This window comes from Megalopta genalis, unplaced genomic scaffold (genome assembly GCF_051020955.1).
Source record: "Megalopta genalis isolate 19385.01 unplaced genomic scaffold, iyMegGena1_principal scaffold0026, whole genome shotgun sequence".
NCBI lineage: Eukaryota > Metazoa > Arthropoda > Insecta > Hymenoptera > Halictidae > Megalopta > Megalopta genalis.
In genome coordinates this window covers 1,642,952-1,662,151 of record NW_027476096.1, presented here as the reverse complement: position 1 = coordinate 1,662,151, position 19,200 = coordinate 1,642,952, and the positions used below count along the sequence as shown (strand labels likewise).

Genomic DNA, 19,200 nt, shown 5'->3' with positions numbered 1-19,200 from the left:
CGCAGAACAGGGAGAGAGAGGACAAATCACATTTGATAAGCCTTCGTTGATTTTTGCGAGATGTCTCAGACGTAGGCGTGAGAAAGGAATTAGTTAATTAGCCCGAATAGCTCGGGCTTTTGCGGGCGTTGGAGTGCGACTCGCCATCCGCTACCGTCCGTTCCCACGCGGGGAACGTTTGAAGAAGTTTTGTGTCGTTTCCATCGCGCCCGGAAGATTTCCTCGGGGATTTCGCGTTGCGGAAGAAGTATGACGGTCGCCAGTATATTACCTTTGTCGGCCAGCTCGGAGATTCCTGACTCTCTCTCTCTCTCTCTCTCTCTCTATTTTCCTAATTATTAATAAATATCTCGCGCGACAGTAGGTTATACAGGGTGTCCCACAATTATTTTAACAGCCGAAAATGAGGGGTAGCTGAGATCATTTGAAGTAACTTTTTCCTTTGCGAAAATGCAATCCGCGGCTTCGTTTGCGAGTTATTAACGAAAAACACTGGCCAATGAGACGAATTGGCGCGAACCATATGGTTATCGATCGGCCGAGCGGCACGTGCGTTTACCGCTGAGTTTGACAGTTGAAGGAGGGACTGTGTGCGGCGTCCGAATCAATGAACAAGTCACGGAGCATGAACTTTTGATATTTTTTTTACCACGTGACAGTGATAATTTCAAGAAAAACGCTATTCATCCTTATTTCAGAATGTCTGAAGAATGTTTACTAAATTTTCGGTCCCGAAATAATATGTAGTTTAACCGTGACAACCGTTTTAATTTTCTCACGTGTACCGTATGAAATTTGTATGCGATATGTACAGTGAAGATTAACAATAAGCAACCCAGTCGAAGTACATAAATGATATTTGAATTTAAATAATTCCGTGTCCGAACAGAATTCAACGAACGATGCGCAAAGCTAATTTAATAAATAATAATCGCGTTAAAGGACATAAGGGATATGTTTGTTAGAGAAATATGAAGAATATTATCAATAAGAAACTCACCCATTTAGTTGTAAAATCCACTTCATGTATCCGACGGCAACGAACAGAAGGATGTCTCCGGACAGGCAATTTCAACGTTTACTTTCACTGCATTATCACTAAACACTGATCACTTATCAATAATATTTATGGATGAACTTCCCTTTGTTAATATGTATAGCTCTGAAAAGAGCAGATATTTTTATGCGACGCGTTCGAAGTTCTCACTGTTAACGACACGTATGTACCACGTTGTCGAGACGAACTGCAGAAGACTGGCACGATGGCCGACATTGTTTCGTTTTCCTACGAGCGAATTTCAACTGTTTCCCATCGAACGCGAACATTGTCAGCCATCGTGCTAGTCTTCCGCAGTTCATCCCGTCAACGCGGTATGTTTTCTTAACGATATGAACTTCGAACGCGTCGCATAAAACAATCGGCTCTTTTCAGGGCCATACATATTAACCCAGGAAAGTTGGTTCATAAATATTATTGATAAGTGATCAGTGTTTAGTGATAATGCAGTGAAAGTAAACGTTGAAATTGCTTGCCCGGAGATATCCTTCTGTTCGTCGCTGTCGGATAGAGATCAGCTGTGCAGTTCATCATACATTGTACGAGGTCCATGCACTATCCTCCTGCACACATTTCCGTGCATGAAGTGGATTTACAACTAAATGGATGAGTTTCTTATTGATAATATTCTTCATATTTCTCTAACAAACATATCCCTTATGTCCTTTAACGCGATTATTATTTATTAAATTAGCTTTGCGCATCGTTCGTTGAATTCTGTTCGGACACGGAATTATTTAAATTCAAATATCATTTATGTACTTCGACTGGGTTGCTTATTGTTAATCTTCACTGTACATATCGCATACAAATTTCATACGGTACACGTGAGAAAATTAAAACGGTTGTCACGGTTAAACTACATATTATTTCGGGACCGAGAATTTAGTAAACATTCTTCAGACATTCTGAAATAAGGATGAATAGCGTTTTTCTTGAAATTATCACTGTCACGTGGTAAAAAAAAATATCAAAAGTTCATGCTCCGTGACTTGTTCATTGATTCGGACGCCGCACACAGACCCTCCTTCAACTGTCAAACTCAGCGGTAAACGCACATGCCGCTCGGCCGATCGATAACCATATGGTTCGCGCCAATTCGTCTCATTGGTCAGTGTTTTTCGTTAATAACTTGCAAACGAAGCCGCGGATTGCATTTTCGCAAAGGAAAAAGTTACTTCAAATGACCTCAGCTACCCCTCATTTTCGGCTGTTAAAATAATTGTGGGACACCCTGTATAGTAACGTTCTAAGTCACGGTGCACGAGGGGTAAGTCAAACCGCGGGGGGGGGGTCCAGCCGAGGCGTGCGCCGGTGGGTATGGGGGGGGGGTGGCCTCGTTACGCGTTGTTACGCAGGATTTGAATGACTTCGCTTTTCAAAAAGAGCTGGAAAGCTATGACTTTCCAGCGTATGTTTATTTTACAACAGTTTTATAAAATTGATACATTTAGAGTGGGAACTTTTCCACTGTGATCGATGTTCCGGGTCAATCATAAGAATGTCACTGGTCGCACGCGTAATGAATGGCCTATTTATACCTGTGTCTTATCTCTTTTAGAGATTAAGAGTGGGGGAGGAAGGATCATCGTTACACCCCCCGTCCTAGACCCAGCTTGCTCCTGCAAGGTGTTAATTTATAACTACAGGAACCTTTTCTTTAGGATCTAAGGGTAATTCATATCTTGGTGGTGCGTCTAGCAGCTCTTGGGTGGGCGCGTTTGCATTATAAAATACCTGAGGTTTTACATTTACGCGGTGAGTGATTTTGGGGCGAAAGATTTTGATACAGATATTTTTTGGAACGAGTTTGCCTAATAGTGAAAAAAGTCCGCAATGGTAAAAAATGTAGAGTATCCCTAACGTGATTGCTGTGTAGCCTAGATAGTTTGCCGATTCTGTTGCGACTTCAATCCAATTTTTATGCTTGTGATTTCGTTTGACTTGTTCGATATTCTGTTCAATCTGGTCTAGATTAGTACTGAGCATTCTGTATGTGTCAATGTTTAGTGTGCCGTGAAGTGTAGGTATTTTGTCGGGGATTAACTGTATGTCGGCTGACGAAAACGGTAACGTAATGTTCGATCTATAAACTATTGCTTGTTCGATTTTGTAAGTTTTGGCTAAACGGTGTGTGAACTGATCACCTAAGAGTGAGCAGGCTTCTGTAGAGCGGAGTATGGTTGGTCGTTGTATCTCGAGGCGTGTGGTTCCTTTATCCTATATGGCATGTATTGTGAGCTTGTATTCTGGTATGAGGATGTAACCGTCTTTTATCGCGATTATTGCTATGACATTGTTGCGAATTACACCATTTCTCTCGCGTCGCGGCATTTTATTTACAATAAAGAATATTAACTATAACACAATTCGATACAAATACAATTCACATCTTTCAGAAGTAGGATGTTGATCGTTCGACGGTCCGATCTCGACTCTTCGATTGTCCGTTGGTAACACTCTTGCGTGGCAACCCCTATCTTCTATTATTCTTTAAGGAGTTGTTCACAACAGGGCAGTTTCACATTACAGTGACTTGATTTGGACAAGTCGCCGTAACAATATGAATTTTGAATAAACTGTTGGTGCAAATTTTGTCGTTCATGTCTTTTCTCTAATTAGTCTACTGTCGCACGTGTCGATGGTGTTGATGAGGTAAGTGGATTGTGTGTGTTTACAATATCGGACGTTGCGTGTTTCTTACAAGTGTTGATCCATTATTGGTCGACTTGTATGTAGCTACGCTTAATTTCATCTATTGCGTTCCATTCCGATTCAGGAATGATCACCATGTGGTGTTTTCCGATTCGTTGTGAAATGGGAATGAGGTGTTGCAGTTGAAAGGTCGGTTTCTCCATGATGGGTATGGAAAGATGGTAGACGAGGTGTCCTCGTGTCAATGCGATTGCGACGTTGGCGATGTCAATCAGTAAGGCGTAGTCTCGTCGTCCGTCCAGTATCGCGGCTTCAGGTTTCTGGTTTTGAATTCCGCTGATACCCCCTGTGCTAGTATAATATAATAATATAATATATCAATAATATATATATATTTATTATTTTTAATTTTATACACACGTAATAATTTATATAATATAATAATATATTATATATAATTATTTAATTATAGTTAATTATTAAAATATTTTAATAAATATATATAGATATAAATATATATTATAATAAATTATAGAGATATAATTAAATATATTCTTATTATATCTTTATTTATATATTTATAATATATATATTTAATTATAAATTAATAATTAATAATAAATATATTTAATTTTAAGAAAATATATAAAAATAAATATTTAATATATATACAAATATATGTAGTTAGGGGTAAAAGAGGATGAAATTAAGATTTTGTATGAGTGGAGGTGTATTTTTAATTGAAATTTTAATTAGTGGATAATTAAAATTATATAATTCATTATAAAAGGTATTTTTATTTGATTGGTATATTAATTAATATTTTATTTAAATTATATTAAATTAAAGGTATTTTAATCATATTAATTTGAATTCGTCATTATAAAAATGGTGGTTTATAGGATAATTTGTATTATGTATATTGATTGAAGGGATTTTATTAATTTCTTTTAAATTACCAACCTAAAAATTTTGCAATTCTCCCATCTCCTCAACCGGAAATATTTTTCCGGTGTTAATAGACGTGTATCTATGATTCCATGCTTACTCATGGTGATGGCAGTTAGGAGTATGGAGGCGACGTCTCACAGTCCTTGCGTAATGGGGATCATAGTTTCTATGGCTTGCACCATCCGAATCTGTTGTGTATTGTTGAGTGTCTCCATGAGTGCATCGTAGTTTGTTCTGCTACCTCTGTTGACCTCTTCTAGTAGTACTCGGATCACTGCTGTCTGGTTTGATATGCTGCTTGCCAATTTGTGCTGCCCGTCGTAAATTTTGTCCATTTCTTCGTGCAGGTTCTCCAGGTCATCGTTGTCAAGTGTGCCGAAAAGTGTTTTCCTCAGTGACCCGATTGTTTATCATATTGTTTATCAATCCTCTGCGGTGGAGTCGGTCTCTGCCTTCGAGTATTCGTCGGTAGGTGTTTTTCATAGTTTGTCTTAGTTCGTGGAGTTCCCCTATCTCTTTGCAGTTTTTGCATTTGTTTCTCAACAATGATAGCTGGTCCTCGACCTTTTCATAGTCTTCTTTGAGTTTGCCGGTGTCAAATATCGCGGCGTGTCTCCATGTTCCGTGGTATACCCTGGTTTGGCCCAGTTGTTCAACGAAAATCGTCGAGTCGTTCAGTGACTCGATCCGAATCTCGGCTTGTACCAGGGAGAGGCTCGTCAATTGGATCAGAGCTAGTAGTACGGTCGTATGTTATCCGTGTGTGTTCCTTGCAACCGTCCATTAACTTCTATGGTGACGTTGCTGTTTTCTGCGTGGAATGCTTCAATGCGGTAAGGGCCTTTCCATGTGAGCTGTTTATTTTGAAAGTGGCATAAGTCACTTTTTCAAAAAGATCGAGTTAATGGTAACACTAATTACAATTGAACGGTATCTTTTCATTTTAAAAAAATTTGCAATCAATAAGTTGAGAACTATTGAGATTTGTTCGAGAGAAGTTTTGCTAATTAACGGTATAACAAACATGTTTATTTTGAAAGTGGCGTAAGTCGCTGTACTCAGGAAATTAATTACGGGGCTTAGTGTAAAAGAAATAGAAACGTGTGATAAGTGTGTGTGAAGTATTGTTTTGAATTATTTTCAGTATTTTTAAAAAGTTGTGATCATCACTGGACTTATTTTTATAAGTGTGAAAGAATAATGCAGTTTTGTAAATTATATTATAGTGGTGTGGCGGCTACCTCCAGACCCGCCAGCAGATGGCTATAAAATGTTTTATAAGCTAACTTTAGATGAAAAAGATGAATTTCTAACTTTGGATTTGTCATCAAAAAGAGGAAGACCTAGGCGTTATTCACAAATAGAAATGGATCCGTTATACGCTGGATCTCGTCCTGTTTCTTCAGCAAAATACAAAGACATGATGGACTTGCTTAATTATATACCCCCAATATACCACAGTTATTTTAAAAATTTGAAACAAAACACGATTTCCGAGGACTTAATCACTCCTATTGATGACAAAAATTAAACTGAACTGATGTATTTTCATATAAATTACTTATACTTATGTTTTAAAATGTACTAATTATTTTTGTATTTTATGAATATTAAAATAAAAACCTTTGTATGAAATATGTTCATGGTATAAATTATTATTATATATGTAATTTATTCAACAATTTTAGTAAATCACTGTCCTTTCAAAACATCACTTCAGTAAGATACGTCGGACAAAATTAATATATGTCAGTCATTTTTCTAAACTATTTATTTTGATAGTGACTTAAGTCACTTTACCGTAATGAAAAGTGGTGATTTTTTAATGTTTATACGAAATTATTTATACTGAGAAAAATATCAGTATCCTGAGATAACAAATACAAGTAAATCTTCTCGAAAGTTAGCATCCATATTTTTAAACGTGTTAAAACGCAAACCCTTAAATACATCGACTTAAAAAAAAAGTGACTTATGCCACTTTCAAAATAAACAGCTCAGTTGACTGATGCCGTGACTCCTTCTCGGATTTGTCTGAGCTGTGTTTTACAAATTTCGGTTGAGGCGGATCCTGTAATGTTACGTCGTAACGCGGCATATAAGTCGTCGTATGTTTCGATGGTTTCAAATCGAATGACATTCCAGGCGTTATCTTTGATTTGTTCGGCTAATATTGAATCTAGCAGTATGCACGGTCGGGTTGTTCGCGAGCGGGCTCTTCTTACCAGTCGGATGAAGTCCTCGACTCCCATATCGCCGGCGCCTCTTATTTCTCTAATCGTTCGTAATGATTCAGACGGGCTCATTAGCTCATCGGCTTGGTAAGTTGACTCTCCAGGTTGGGAGCGTCGAAACGTCGCGTTATCTTGTCCTCCGTTACTAGCCCGTTCCTCATCCGATGTGGCGTCACTGGCCGATTGTTGACGTGTCGGACGTGCTGTTGGGCAGGGCCTTCGTCTTCTGTTACCAACCCAAGAATTCTTCTTCCTAGGTCATCTATCTTTTTCTGCCGTTTATAGTTCTCTTCCTTGGTGTAAATCGCCAATTTTGTGATCATTTCGCGTATAGCTTTCATCTCATCCATCAGGCTGGGAGACGTAGAATAGGTGTATTCCAATATCCGAATCGTAATCGGTTTCAGATTTCGCGTCCGTAGAAGATAATACGGAATTTCGCGGTTCGCGATAATGATTAAATGATGAATCCAGAATTATTACCTTGCTCGAGGAATTCCTGACTCGATGGAAAGTATCCTGCCTCTGTGTAATGGTCCTTTATCTCTTTGTGCTTCGCTCTCCGGTTCTTCACACAAAGATCCGTGCCGTTGATCTCCGTGGATTGATCGTAGCAGACGGATCCTGGCAGGATTGCCAAATTGTTACGCAGGATTTGAATGACTTCGCTTTTTAAAAGGAGCTGGAAAGCTATGGCTTTTCAGCGTATGTTTATTTTACAACAGTTTTATAAAATTGATACATTTAGAGTGGGAACTTTTCCACTGTGATCGATGTTCCGGGCCAATCATAAGAATGTCACTGGTCGCACGCGTAATTAATGGCCTATTTATACCTGTGTCTTATCTCTTTTAGAGACTGAGAGTGGAGGAGGAAGGGTCATCGTTACATCCGCTACACGGATTTGTGTAAAGCAGATCAAAAGTCTGCGTGGTATGTCACGAATTTTATACATGGGATCCCCTATAAAAATTTTTCGGGGAAAATAAATCATCAACAAAAAGACATCGGTCTTATAATTAAAATTTTTATTCACGGCTACAAGGATCACGTAATCGCATATAAGGGGGATCATATAGAAAGAGATATATTGCGCGAAATTGGTGTTCGAAACATAAATTTAGAAATTTTTGGTTGCCCCAAATTCGAAATTTTAGCCGCGGACCCGAAGTATGGGCCAATAGACCCACCATGCAGGCTTCATTGTTGGACATCTAATTCAAACTCGAAGCGGAAGGCACCTCAATATCACTGTGCTCTCAGTGAGGTGCGAATCTCTTTCGCAATTGGTACCAGCAAGGTAATTTTTTTATTTTTTTATTCTTTATTTTTTATTTTTTTACAATTATTTTTATGGTGCATTTTTTGTAGAAATAGAGCGAAAGACGTAAGCCTGTGCGAATCTTTTTTTGGTCGAGGTGATGTCCTCGGGAGAAAAAATTGTAACAACGTGCCGATCGGTGTTGATACGATGGATGAGAAGAGGTATGTATAATAATTGTTATTTAAAAAATTAAAATTAATTTTTTTAATAACGATTATTTTTTTAATTAACAGCGTCTTCTTGAAGAGGAGGAGGAGGAGGAGGAGGAGGAGGAGGACGAGGAGGACGAGGAGGCTTGCGATTGCCATCAACGGCTCAGTATCACTGTGCCCTCAGTAAGGAGCGCGTCTTTTGTCAGTAGTTCATGGAAGGTAACGTATTTTTTTCCTTTTTTTAGTTACTATTATTTTTTCATTTCCACGATACCTTTTTCTTTGCAGAAAGAGATAATGACGATGATTGATTATCGACGCGAGGAGGATAGACTTCGAAGTTTCGAATTCTGGCCAATTAAATATATTCAACCGGAGGAACTTGCAGCCGCAGGATTTTACTATCTGGGACAGGACGATTTTGTCGCATGTTTTGCATGCGACATCGAATTGCATCGGTGGCAACACAACGACAGGGGGGGAAATTGCGGCAACGTGCCGACCGATGCTCATCCCACAATCATTTCAATGTCACCATCAAGAAGCGGCGTGGACGAGTGCGGAATCTACGATTATACCATGGATGAGAAGAGGTATGTATGTATAACAAATGTTATTTTAAAAGAAATTAAAATTTATTTTTTAATAATGATTTTTTTTTTAATTAAGAGCGTCATCCTGAAGAGGAGGAGGAGGAGGAGGAGGAGGAGAGGGGAGGAGGCTTGCGATTGTCATCAACGACGCGTTGGCGAAAGAAGAGGAAGATTATACAGGGTGTCCCACAATTATTTTAACAGCCGAAAATGAGGGGTAGCTGAGGTCATTTGAAGTAACTTTTTCCTTTGCGAAAATGCAATCCGCGGCTTTGTTTACGAGTTATTAACGAAAAACACTGGCCAATGAGAGGTGACGGTGCGAGAGAGAGAGTCCGCGAGAGAGTACGCAGCACGAGGCTTTGACAGATGGTCGGGACGGACTCGAGCCACGTTCGAAGTATTGAACAAATCACGAAGCGAGAACTTTCCGGATTTTTTTTTTACTACGTGACAGTGATATTTTTAAGAAAAACACTGTTCACCTTTACTTTAGAACGTCTGAAGAATATTTACTAATTTTTCGGACCCGAAATAATAAGTAATTTAACCGTGACGGCCGTTTTAATTTTCTAGTGTGCATGACACCTCGTGTGTAACATATGAAATTTTTAAGCAAGGTGTACAGTGAAGATTAACAAAGTACGTTAATGATATTTTACGTTAATGGTATTTTATTTAAATAATTCCGTGTCCGAACATAGTTCAACGAATGATTCGCAAAGCTAATTTAATAAATAATAATCGTGTTAAAGGACGTAAGGGATATGTTTGTTAGAGAAATATGAAGAATATTATCAACAAGAAACTCACCCATTTAGTTGTAAAATCCACTTCATGCACGGAAATGTGTGCAGGAGGATAGTGCATTGACCTCGTACAATGTATGATGAACTGCACAGCTGATCTGTATCCGACGGCGACGAACAGAAGGATATCTCCAGGCAGGCAATTTCAACGTTTACTTTCACTGCATTATCACTAAACACTGATCACTTATCAATAATATTTGTGGACCAACTTTCCTGGGTTAATATGTATGGCCCTGAAAAGAGCCGATTGTTTTATGCGACGCGTTCGAAATTCATATCGTTAAGAACACATACCGCGTTGACGGGATAAACTGTGGAAGACTAGCACGATGGCTGACAATGTTCGCGTTCGATGGAAAACAGTTGAAATTCGCTCGTAGGAGAACGAAACACAGTCGGCCATCGTGCCAGTCTTCTGCAGTTCATCTCGACAACGCGGTACATACGTGTCGTTAACAGTGAGACCTTCGAACGCGTCGCATAAAAAAATCGGCTCTTTTCAGAGCTATACATATTAACCCAGGAAAGTTGGTCCATAAATATTATTGATAAGTGATCAGTGTTTAGTGATAATGCAGTGAAAGTAAACGTTGAAATTGCCTGCCTGGAGATATCCTTCTGTTCGTCGCCGTCGGATACAGATCAGCTGTGCAGTTCATCATACATTGTACGAGGTCAATGCACTATCCTCCTGCACACATTTCCGTGCATGAAGTGGATTTTACAACTAAATGGGTGAGTTTCTTGTTGATAATATTCTTCATATTTCTCTAACAAACATATCCCTTACGTCCTTTAACACGATTATTATTTATTAAATTAGCTTTGCGAATCATTCGTTGAACTATGTTCGGACACGGAATTATTTAAATAAAATACCATTAACGTAAAATATCATTAACGTACTTTGTTAATCTTCACTGTACACCTTGCTTAAAAATTTCATATGTTACACACGAGGTGTCATGCACACTAGAAAATTAAAACGGCCGTCACGGTTAAATTACTTATTATTTCGGGTCCGAAAAATTAGTAAATATTCTTCAGACGTTCTAAAGTAAAGGTGAACAGTGTTTTTCTTAAAAATATCACTGTCACGTAGTAAAAAAAAAATCCGGAAAGTTCTCGCTTCGTGATTTGTTCAATACTTCGAACGTGGCTCGAGTCCGTCCCGACCATCTGTCAAAGCCTCGTGCTGCGTACTCTCTCGCGGACTCTCTCTCTCGCACCGTCACCTCTCATTGGCCAGTGTTTTTCGTTAATAACTCGTAAACAAAGCCGCGGATTGCATTTTCGCAAAGGAAAAAGTTACTTCAAATGACCTCAGCTACCCCTCATTTTCGGCTGTTAAAATAATTGTGGGACACCCTGTATATTGATATCGATCATATTTCAAAATTTTAGTAAAAAGGATTTTAATAAAAAGGATTTATTTAACATACATTAATATACATTTTTTAAAATACCCACAATCCTATCCAAAAATTTCTCTAAAAATTATAGTTATTTCTTATTGTAGCTACTCGGTTAGCAGTTTGTTCACGGGGGGAAGAGAGAACATTTTTTTATGATAGGACATATATATTTTCAAAATCATATTAGTTTACAATATTATTTTTCACATTTATATAATTTTTCTAACAATGCTCGTCAACGGGTTGTATTCCACGATGCAGTCGTGTATAATCAAGCAGTATGCAGCCGTCGAAGGTAAGACATCCTTTCGACATTCGAATTCGATTCGCACGTCGGTGGTTGCATTTTTCAGCGCTTCGTTTTGTCGCGAGCAATCGATGACTACGAACGGTCCATACAGTAGAAAGTCGATTGTATTCAGTAACACCTCACCGTCGTTTCCATAATAGGACTCTTGAAATTTCGCGTACATATCGTAGAGCAACGCGTATTTATCCTTTTCGAAATCAATGTTTAAATCGTCGTAGGGATACATTTCCGAGTTCAAGTAAAGTCGAATATTGGATAAGAAGCACGAATCGAATTGGGTTGCGTTTTTCTTTAAATCGTTTTTCCTTTCGGTTTGTAATGCGAATATCACGTATCGCGGTTTTTCCATTTGCGGAGCCGTTTTTATCGTCCACGTGTGCTTCGTGGTTGTTTGCAGCATCGGATATTCGTACAGTTCCCACGAGCGGAAAATCATGCTGATCGATCTTTCGCTCTCAAGAATACGCAGCATCGACAACTTGTGTATTTCGTCCAAAGCGACGTGCGGCATTCTCCATTGAATTTTATGCAAATCTAGGACAGGTTTCATATTGTCGGACCAGCTTCGTAACGCGTTAGCGTCGTTGCGCGCGCGAATCAAAATCAATTCGTGCCGAGCATTTATTATAACGCGTTTGTAATCTTCGCAGCAGCCTAGCAATGTGTTCATAGGCACGCAAAAGTTGAAATTTAGCAAATTCGTAGGCGTTGCGATGAGAGTTTCCCTCCGTCGATCGTCGTTTCTGTACATCCAGACCGCGTTGGACAGCGCGTTGATCTTCGTAATGTTCAGACTGACGTAATTCTTCAAGGCCGTCGTTGTACCGGGATTTCTGGACCGATCGATTTCCACTCCGTTTAGTTCGTAACGTATCTCGTCGAACATAAACGCTACCGCATTGTTCTCTAGAGCCACCGTGTCGTTGGTCGATCCTCCCGGTAGGTTGAGTCTTCCCTCCACGTATAGGATGGTATTCTTATCTCATCGCTGTTTCCAAACGTTGTGTTGGCGTACGGATTGTAGGTGTGCAGGTCGATCTTACTTATTCGATTGTCGAAGATTGGTGCCTCGGAGATGTTCAAAATGTCGTCGGACATGGTGGTGAAGCGAGTTCGATTACAAAGATCGTAGATATTCCACGTTTCGCGCGGTTAGTTTCCTCGTCTTCTTCTTCTCCTTATTGTTGTTGTTATTTCGAAACGGCGCGCCGTTATTTATGTTCGACGTATTCGATATCGTATTATTATTATAAATTAACATAACGGTTATGTCAAGGTTCTGAGACGGTTCGACGAACGTGCAGCCGTACCGTGATTTCTTCGTTTCGAAAATCAATCAAACGTTCAGACTGGTCCACGATGCGAATCGTTAAATCATCCATTGATCGTGTAACGATCGGAAGGTAAATGATTCGTGCTGGCGTTTCCGATATTTTATACCCCGGCGTCACGTTGGGCGCGAATTCGTGTATCGTGTGAACCAGTTTCCCGTTATCGTACGAACCGGTGGTTACGTTGCATTCTATTCGAATAATATTCGTGTTAATGATATTCACGGAAGTGTCCGATACATGCCACGAGTTCGGTGATAAAATGCGATTCCTAGAGAATCCTAGGATAGGACTCACGGTGTCTGGTTTCGTAAAATCTATCTTATATGCACTTTTAATTTCACTTTTCATAGTGTTGTTGCTCGCTCGTAGGATCAGTGGATATTCTACATCGTTGTTATCTTTGATTGGAGAAGGATACCGCGCGCTTATCTCACGCCTCAAGTAAGCGTTGATCGCCTCTCGTTCGTACGAACCGTCCGGGATGATTATCTCCTCACCCTCGCCACCGAAATAGAATTTATTGTTTCCGATATTTGAACTGATGTTTGGTATCGTGAAATAAGTTTGCAAATCGAGCAGATCCAGTTCGTCATCGTCATTGTTGAGATCTATAGGCGAGAAGTACTTGGACGATAACACGCTACTTCTTCCCAATAACGTGAACGTGTATGACATTCTTGCGACGAACTATATCAGAGTTCCTCGCAGAAATTTCACACACAATTGCTCGCACACGCTTTCGTCGTAACTTTGATAAATCTTGTGATTGTACGAGATCGCCGCGTTCGGTCCAAATTAACGAATCAATTCGATCAGTGGTCGAAAATCTCCAAAACTATCGAAGTAACTGACTCGCGAACCATGCTTTATATACGCGACCCCGTGCGTTCCTGAACCATGACCGCTATCCAGATTCACTATTCCTCGTTCGTTTACCCATACTTGTTTCGGCAATTCATCGTGCATGAAAACTCCGCGAGAATGGGGTAATTTTTTACAGGCGATTTTCAATTCAACGTCCGCCGTCGAGTTATCTTTTTTCCTTTCTTTCGTCTTTTTTTTTCTTCTTCATTCCTTTTCCACTTTTGTACGGTGTGAGATACACTCCGCGACCCTCCATAGCGCGATTGTATGTACGATTGTAACCCTCCATAACCGAACAATTTGCAGACCGATATGGGGAAAGAGTTCTACAATAAAGATTTTCAAGAATATCTGAGAAAACGCAACGTCAAACACTATTCCACGTACAGCACCATGAAGGCATCCATAGTCGAGCGATTCAATCGTACGCTGAAGAACAACGTGTGGAAATTCTTCTCGTCGATGGATCGACGAGCTTCCCGCATTGATCGAAAATTATAATAATCGAAAACATCGTACCATCCGTATGCGACCAGCGGACGTGAATCATAAAAATGCGAAGACTCTCTTGTCCACCGTCTACAGCAACGTTAAGATCGCCGGTCCTGCGAAATTCAATGTTGGCGACTACGTGCGCATAAGCAAGTTCAAAACTGCGTTCGACAAAGGATACACGCCAAACTGGTCGACGGAATATTTAGGATCATTGCGGTGAAGCGAACCTGTTGACCGACTCGAAGAACAAACCTATCGCCGGGGGATTTTACGAACACGAGATACGCGCTACCACGTATGCCGACGTGTATTTAGTGGAAAAAGTATTGCGTAGAAAAGGAAATGAAATATACGTAAAATGGTTGGGACTCGATTCATCGCATAATTCTTGGATAAACAAATCATCTGTACTTTAATCATATATAATGTATTTTTTCTTTTTATTGAAGAAAATAAAAAATTACATTAGCGTAAATGTTTTTACATTAATACTGATTCATTTCTCCCACACTTTCAACGATCCGCTTTCGACACGATTGAATCTAAACATAGAGCTAGCAGTTCACAATCGATTAAACAATTTTGTTGGAACGATTCATTTGCGAGAATCGCGGCAGTGTAATTTTTATTATTACTATTCTCGATGCTTCTTACAATATCGACGAGCTTTACGAATCTATTCCGAATTTCTGGTATATTTTCCAGTAACCATGAATAATTCTAATAAATAATATATAATATATATTATTATATATTAATTATTAATATAACTCTAATTTGTACAAATTATAAATCGTCTGTTTGGTAACATAGATCGACGTATGAAAATTGAACAACTTGACTAGATTCATTTTATTAAAATTAACTATCTGTAACGATAAATTCTCGTCGATTATCCAACCATTTTTGTCTCCCCTCCCTACACACAAGCTAAGAAGCGTATACGCCCCCCTTCCACTCGTGTAAATGAGTGCGCGCGCAACTTGAAATTCGTCAGATGGAGGAAAAGTTGGATGAGATCATGGAGTAGTAAGCGTTTTCTCTCTCCTAGCGATATCATAATGTCCCCAAGGAAGCGTATCGATCGAATTACTGGTAATGTAGCGTTTATCGTCGTATGGACTCAGCGCTAATTTCATCTGCGATATCGAATACACACGACGCTTTACACACTTTATCAATTTAATGCAAACCGACTTTTCCAAGTGATCGTAAAGGCATTTCAAATAGTCGTTAAAAGTTATACTTTTGATCGTCGCGTTGGTCCTAATTCCTTTAATTTTTTTTCACATCGTTTTTGTTCTGTACCTGAATCGCGTTCTGTACATTTTCGAGCGAAGACCCACGAACTCTGTCATGATTTTGCCTCCGTTCTCGTCCTTCATCAATTCGATGACTTTGTTGTTCGCGATTGGAACACCATACACGTTGTCTCTGTCGTAATTGCTGGTATCGTATCAGTCAATGTCACGTTTTATCTTCTCGTACGCAACGTCGAAAGCAATCCGATAAATCAAACTGTCCGTGTCCGTGTACAAAATTTTGCATCTCTCTTGAAAATTTGGAAGCATGTAGCTGTAATGAAAATCATACAAACGTAATTACGACATGTCCAACACCGACATGCCTATGTAAACGGGTTTATAAAATTTAATCGAAAGCTGTTTCATTTGAATCGCGACAAAATCCTTAGAGAATACCGTACAGTTGTGGAAATTTGGTCGGGATATTAAACGTTCTATACCATGTCGACCGCTCCATCGTGAGAGCAATTTCACGTTCACGCGATTTCGCACGTTCTCCATCGTCTTTCCGAAAACTGCATTGTTCATCAGTTTGAACAGATTCGTGTTTAAATCTATGTAAGCACGTAACCAGCTCGATTGCTTGAACTCCACTATCCGATGGATTCTCTTCAATTTTAAATTATGCCTCAAACATTGCTGGAAGTATCGATAATGGAGAACGTAACGGTTCTTGTCGCTAACCGTTGCTAGCAATTTCTTTTGCAACGCTCTAACCTCGTGAATCGGACAAAACGGAAGATCCGAGTGAGAATCGTGAATTTCCTGGGGATACTCCAAGTCGACCTCTAAAATGTATCCGACGGGGCTGTCGATCGGCACGGAATCGACGTTGAAATCGCTCGCATCGTCGACCCATCGGAAACCTCTGTGCGGCAAAGGTTGCGACATGGCCCAGCCATACAAATTATTAACATCGAAATACATCAGATAGCTGGACGGTTCGGTCGAATCGTACGTCGACATGTACTTGTTATTCGCGCGCGCGTAACGATGCGAATATTGCCTCAACCCGCCCCATATTCCCCGCTTCACGAACAAAAGCATGTCCGCGTCGGTGAACAATTCTAACTCGATCTTCGTCATCTGTAGCATCGCGTCCCACGTGAAACCGGGCAACGTGTAATAGTGCGCTGGATCGAGGCTGTAATTATCGAGCGACATTTCGCGAAAATTTTCATACACGTCCGCCAACAACAGTACGTCTACTTTCAAGTACAGGTCGCTGTACTGCCCTAACGTTTGTATGTTGAAACGTGACCAAACTCCGCTCGCGTGGCGGTAGTCGACGTCGGATATCTCGCTGTCGTACAGCTCACTGTAAAATGCTTCGCGCGGCGGTAAACGGGTGTCGCTTAATTTATCGTAGCTCGCTACGTAGTCGTACGGGAAAACGCCTTTCCTGGTTAGCAAATGGAAATCGTCGTCACAAATTTGCCCGAGGCAAATCGCTCTTGTCAAGATACGATGACAGCTTGTCCAGACTGGAGTTCAAAAACTTGAAGGAATCGATGAATCGGAACTTTATACGTTTCTTCCATGATTTGTCCATGTTCTTCGTGTGTTTCGTAAAAGAAATATACTTCTCTTTCGTAAGAGATAGCACATCTATTTTACCTTCGAACGCGTTAGCCAACTCCTTGGTGATGAAGTGCGCGTCGTAGCCGGACAAGTTGTGAAAAAACACCGGTACCACGAACGAAGAACCATAGCCCAAATTGCAATTGTTGTGTGCCGGACCACGATATGCGCCCGTGAAATGACAATGATCGCGCACTCGTACGTCCCGATCGCCGAACGGTTCTTCGCACACGTGGCAATGCGTGGCGGTATGGAATTCCGAAATTTGCGCGGCAGTCATTGTAGCCATCGGAACCGTCCGATCGAACGCCGGCTGCAATTTAAGGCTCAACTTGTAAAACTCCGATGCGAACCACGCGATACAATCTTTCTCGTTGCGATAAGTCCGATACTCGCACACGGAGCTGTCGTATCGACAATGAAGATAGTAGCCTACGCTGAAGGCACGGTGATGCTGATATCTGCGACAAGTTCCATGACCTTGATCTTTCTGTTTCTCCAGCAGGCATTCCAAGTTTGCGTAGATAACGAACGGCGCCGGTTCCTTGTACGCGTGGTTTTTGAACTTCCGGCACTTATCGTCTTCCGTCGGAAGTATCAAAGCGCATTCGTTCATTCGACCGCAGTCGGCGACGTGAATGTCCAATTTTTCCTGCGATCTGAAATATTGCAGACATCTGAAAAAGAAATCCATGCTATAATTTTCTTCTTCGAAACAAAAATAAATTCGAGTACAGTACTTACCGATCGCAAATGTACTTATGATGCCGCGTGCTGAGATGGGATGAAACAAGACGGGATAAATTCCTTATACTGACGTAATGATTCCGCAAATGTATCGTGTCCTCTAGAAACAACAAATACGCGTGTTTCTCCCGTTTCCTCGGGGTTAGATACAACGATCGACAGCTTTCTCGTTTCCTATCCCATTCGAACACGTTCACAGAAACGTCGTTCGCTTCTTCGAACTTCGGTATGTCCTTGAACGACATCGGCATTTGGAATCCCTCGGTACGGAGCACATCGCTGTAATGCGGATAGGATGATGCGCGATACGAATGACTTTAACTGGATACAGACTTGCCAGCACTGCCCAATAGAAACACGCGTCGTCGTCGTCGTCGTCGTTACTGTTCACGTTGACGACGGCTCTCTTCAGTTGCACTGCTCGGGGCACGGGTATCCCGCAACCTGCATGCAACGGTTGATACTTGTTGGAATTCACCATCAAGTGCAAGATCTTCGACAACGTCCATCCGCTGTCCTGTTCTTGAAACTCCTGGATCGTGGTCAGAAGCGTAGGCATAACATCTTTCGTGTACCAGTGACGCAGATTGGACGATCGGAAGAAGGCGACGTTTCGCGTGTTAAAACTTTGGCGGTTTGTGGTAAATGAGAACGTGCGATCTTTATTCTGCTTTTAGTATTACTAGAATGCAAACTAAAATGAGTTAAACAACGTTCTAAAACAAGAAATATAAACGGGCAACTTTATTCAACTGTTACAACGGCCGTGGATAGTACTTTTGGCGGTTATGACGCCATGTTTGGGAGACAGGAAAAAGAGAGGGAAACGTTTCATCCGGGACCCGCTAGAGGACTAGGAAGGCAGATGTTTTTTCTACCTATTTTTCACCGAAACCTCACCGCGCAACATAAATTCCGCCTCCAATACCACGTTCACTTTCAACGACGAATGATCGTTCAAGAGTTCCGTAACGCGACTCGTAACTATTTGCTTCGCGTGTTGCAAAAAATAACGCGGATCGATATTTAATTGTCTACTTTTATTTCGAGCGATAAGGCTTACGCCGGCTCAGGCCATACCGAAGCTGCCGAATGCAGCTTATACTGGCGATGTTAAAGACAAGCAGAAACCACTGCGAGGGGAGGCGTGCTGTGAAAAACCCTTCCATCACCTTTGGTGGGGATCATCAGGAAGGAGGACTGTCCTTTTCAGGAGACAACCCACTTAGCCACTGCTCTACTGTGCAAGCCTCGCTTGGAGGTGAGTGGAGCAGTGTTTACAACGGGGGCCACGAGGAGGCGGGGTTGTCAGCATACGCACAGGCATATGCTCAGTCCCTTGCAGGCTCATGCTAAAGTGCAATACATGAGT

General features: G+C 40.7%; 2 protein-coding genes and 1 long non-coding RNA gene across 5 annotated transcripts; 1 reads left to right on the top strand and 2 right to left on the bottom strand.

Annotated features, from left to right (window-relative positions):
• Positions 1–3,371: 3,371 nt before the first annotated feature.
• Positions 3,372–7,463, bottom strand: LOC143260957 (uncharacterized). The gene is made up of 2 exons (XR_013035236.1): positions 7,381–7,463; positions 3,372–4,063 (listed from the first exon to the last, which is right to left on the bottom strand). It is a non-coding gene; the product is annotated as an uncharacterized LOC143260957 (long non-coding RNA).
• Positions 4,425–9,243, top strand: LOC143260956 (putative inhibitor of apoptosis). Of its 3 annotated transcripts, XM_076527584.1 has the most exons (7): positions 4,425–5,496; positions 7,753–7,830; positions 8,055–8,197; positions 8,269–8,382; positions 8,455–8,592; positions 8,662–8,966; positions 9,043–9,243. In XM_076527584.1, exons 1-4 carry the CDS (start codon positions 5,484–5,486, stop codon positions 8,272–8,274), a joined length of 240 nt encoding a protein of 79 aa, XP_076383699.1. In that variant the 5' UTR covers positions 4,425–5,483; the 3' UTR covers positions 8,275–8,382; positions 8,455–8,592; positions 8,662–8,966; positions 9,043–9,243. The 3 variants fall into 3 exon arrangements, with proteins under 3 accessions (XP_076383699.1, XP_076383698.1, XP_076383697.1); XM_076527583.1 differs by lacking the exon at positions 4,425–5,496 and having other exon boundaries at positions 6,954–7,830; positions 9,043–9,152; XM_076527582.1 differs by lacking the exon at positions 4,425–5,496 and having other exon boundaries at positions 6,954–8,197; positions 9,043–9,152.
• A 5,374-nt stretch (positions 9,244–14,617) lies between these two features.
• Positions 14,618–18,395, bottom strand: LOC117221843 (uncharacterized). The gene is made up of 2 exons (XM_033473130.2): positions 17,826–18,395; positions 14,618–17,758 (listed from the first exon to the last, which is right to left on the bottom strand). The coding sequence occupies exons 1-2, from the start codon at positions 18,077–18,079 to the stop codon at positions 16,927–16,929; spliced, it is 1,086 nt and encodes a 361-aa protein (XP_033329021.2). The 5' UTR covers positions 18,080–18,395; the 3' UTR covers positions 14,618–16,926.
• Between the last annotated feature and the right edge of the window lie 805 nt (positions 18,396–19,200).

Excerpts from the sequence above, each read along its gene's own strand:
- LOC117221843 (XM_033473130.2), bottom strand. The coding sequence starts at position 18,079 with ATGCCGATGTCGTTCAAGGACATACCGAAGTTCGAAGAAGCGAACGAC. Across the intron at positions 17,759-17,825 it reads CATAAGTACATTTGCGATCG|ATGTCTGCAATATTTCAGAT; the intron begins GTAAGTACTGTA and ends TTTCTTTTTCAG.
- LOC143260956 (XM_076527583.1), top strand. The coding sequence starts at position 8,671 with ATGACGATGATTGATTATCGACGCGAGGAGGATAGACTTCGAAGTTTC.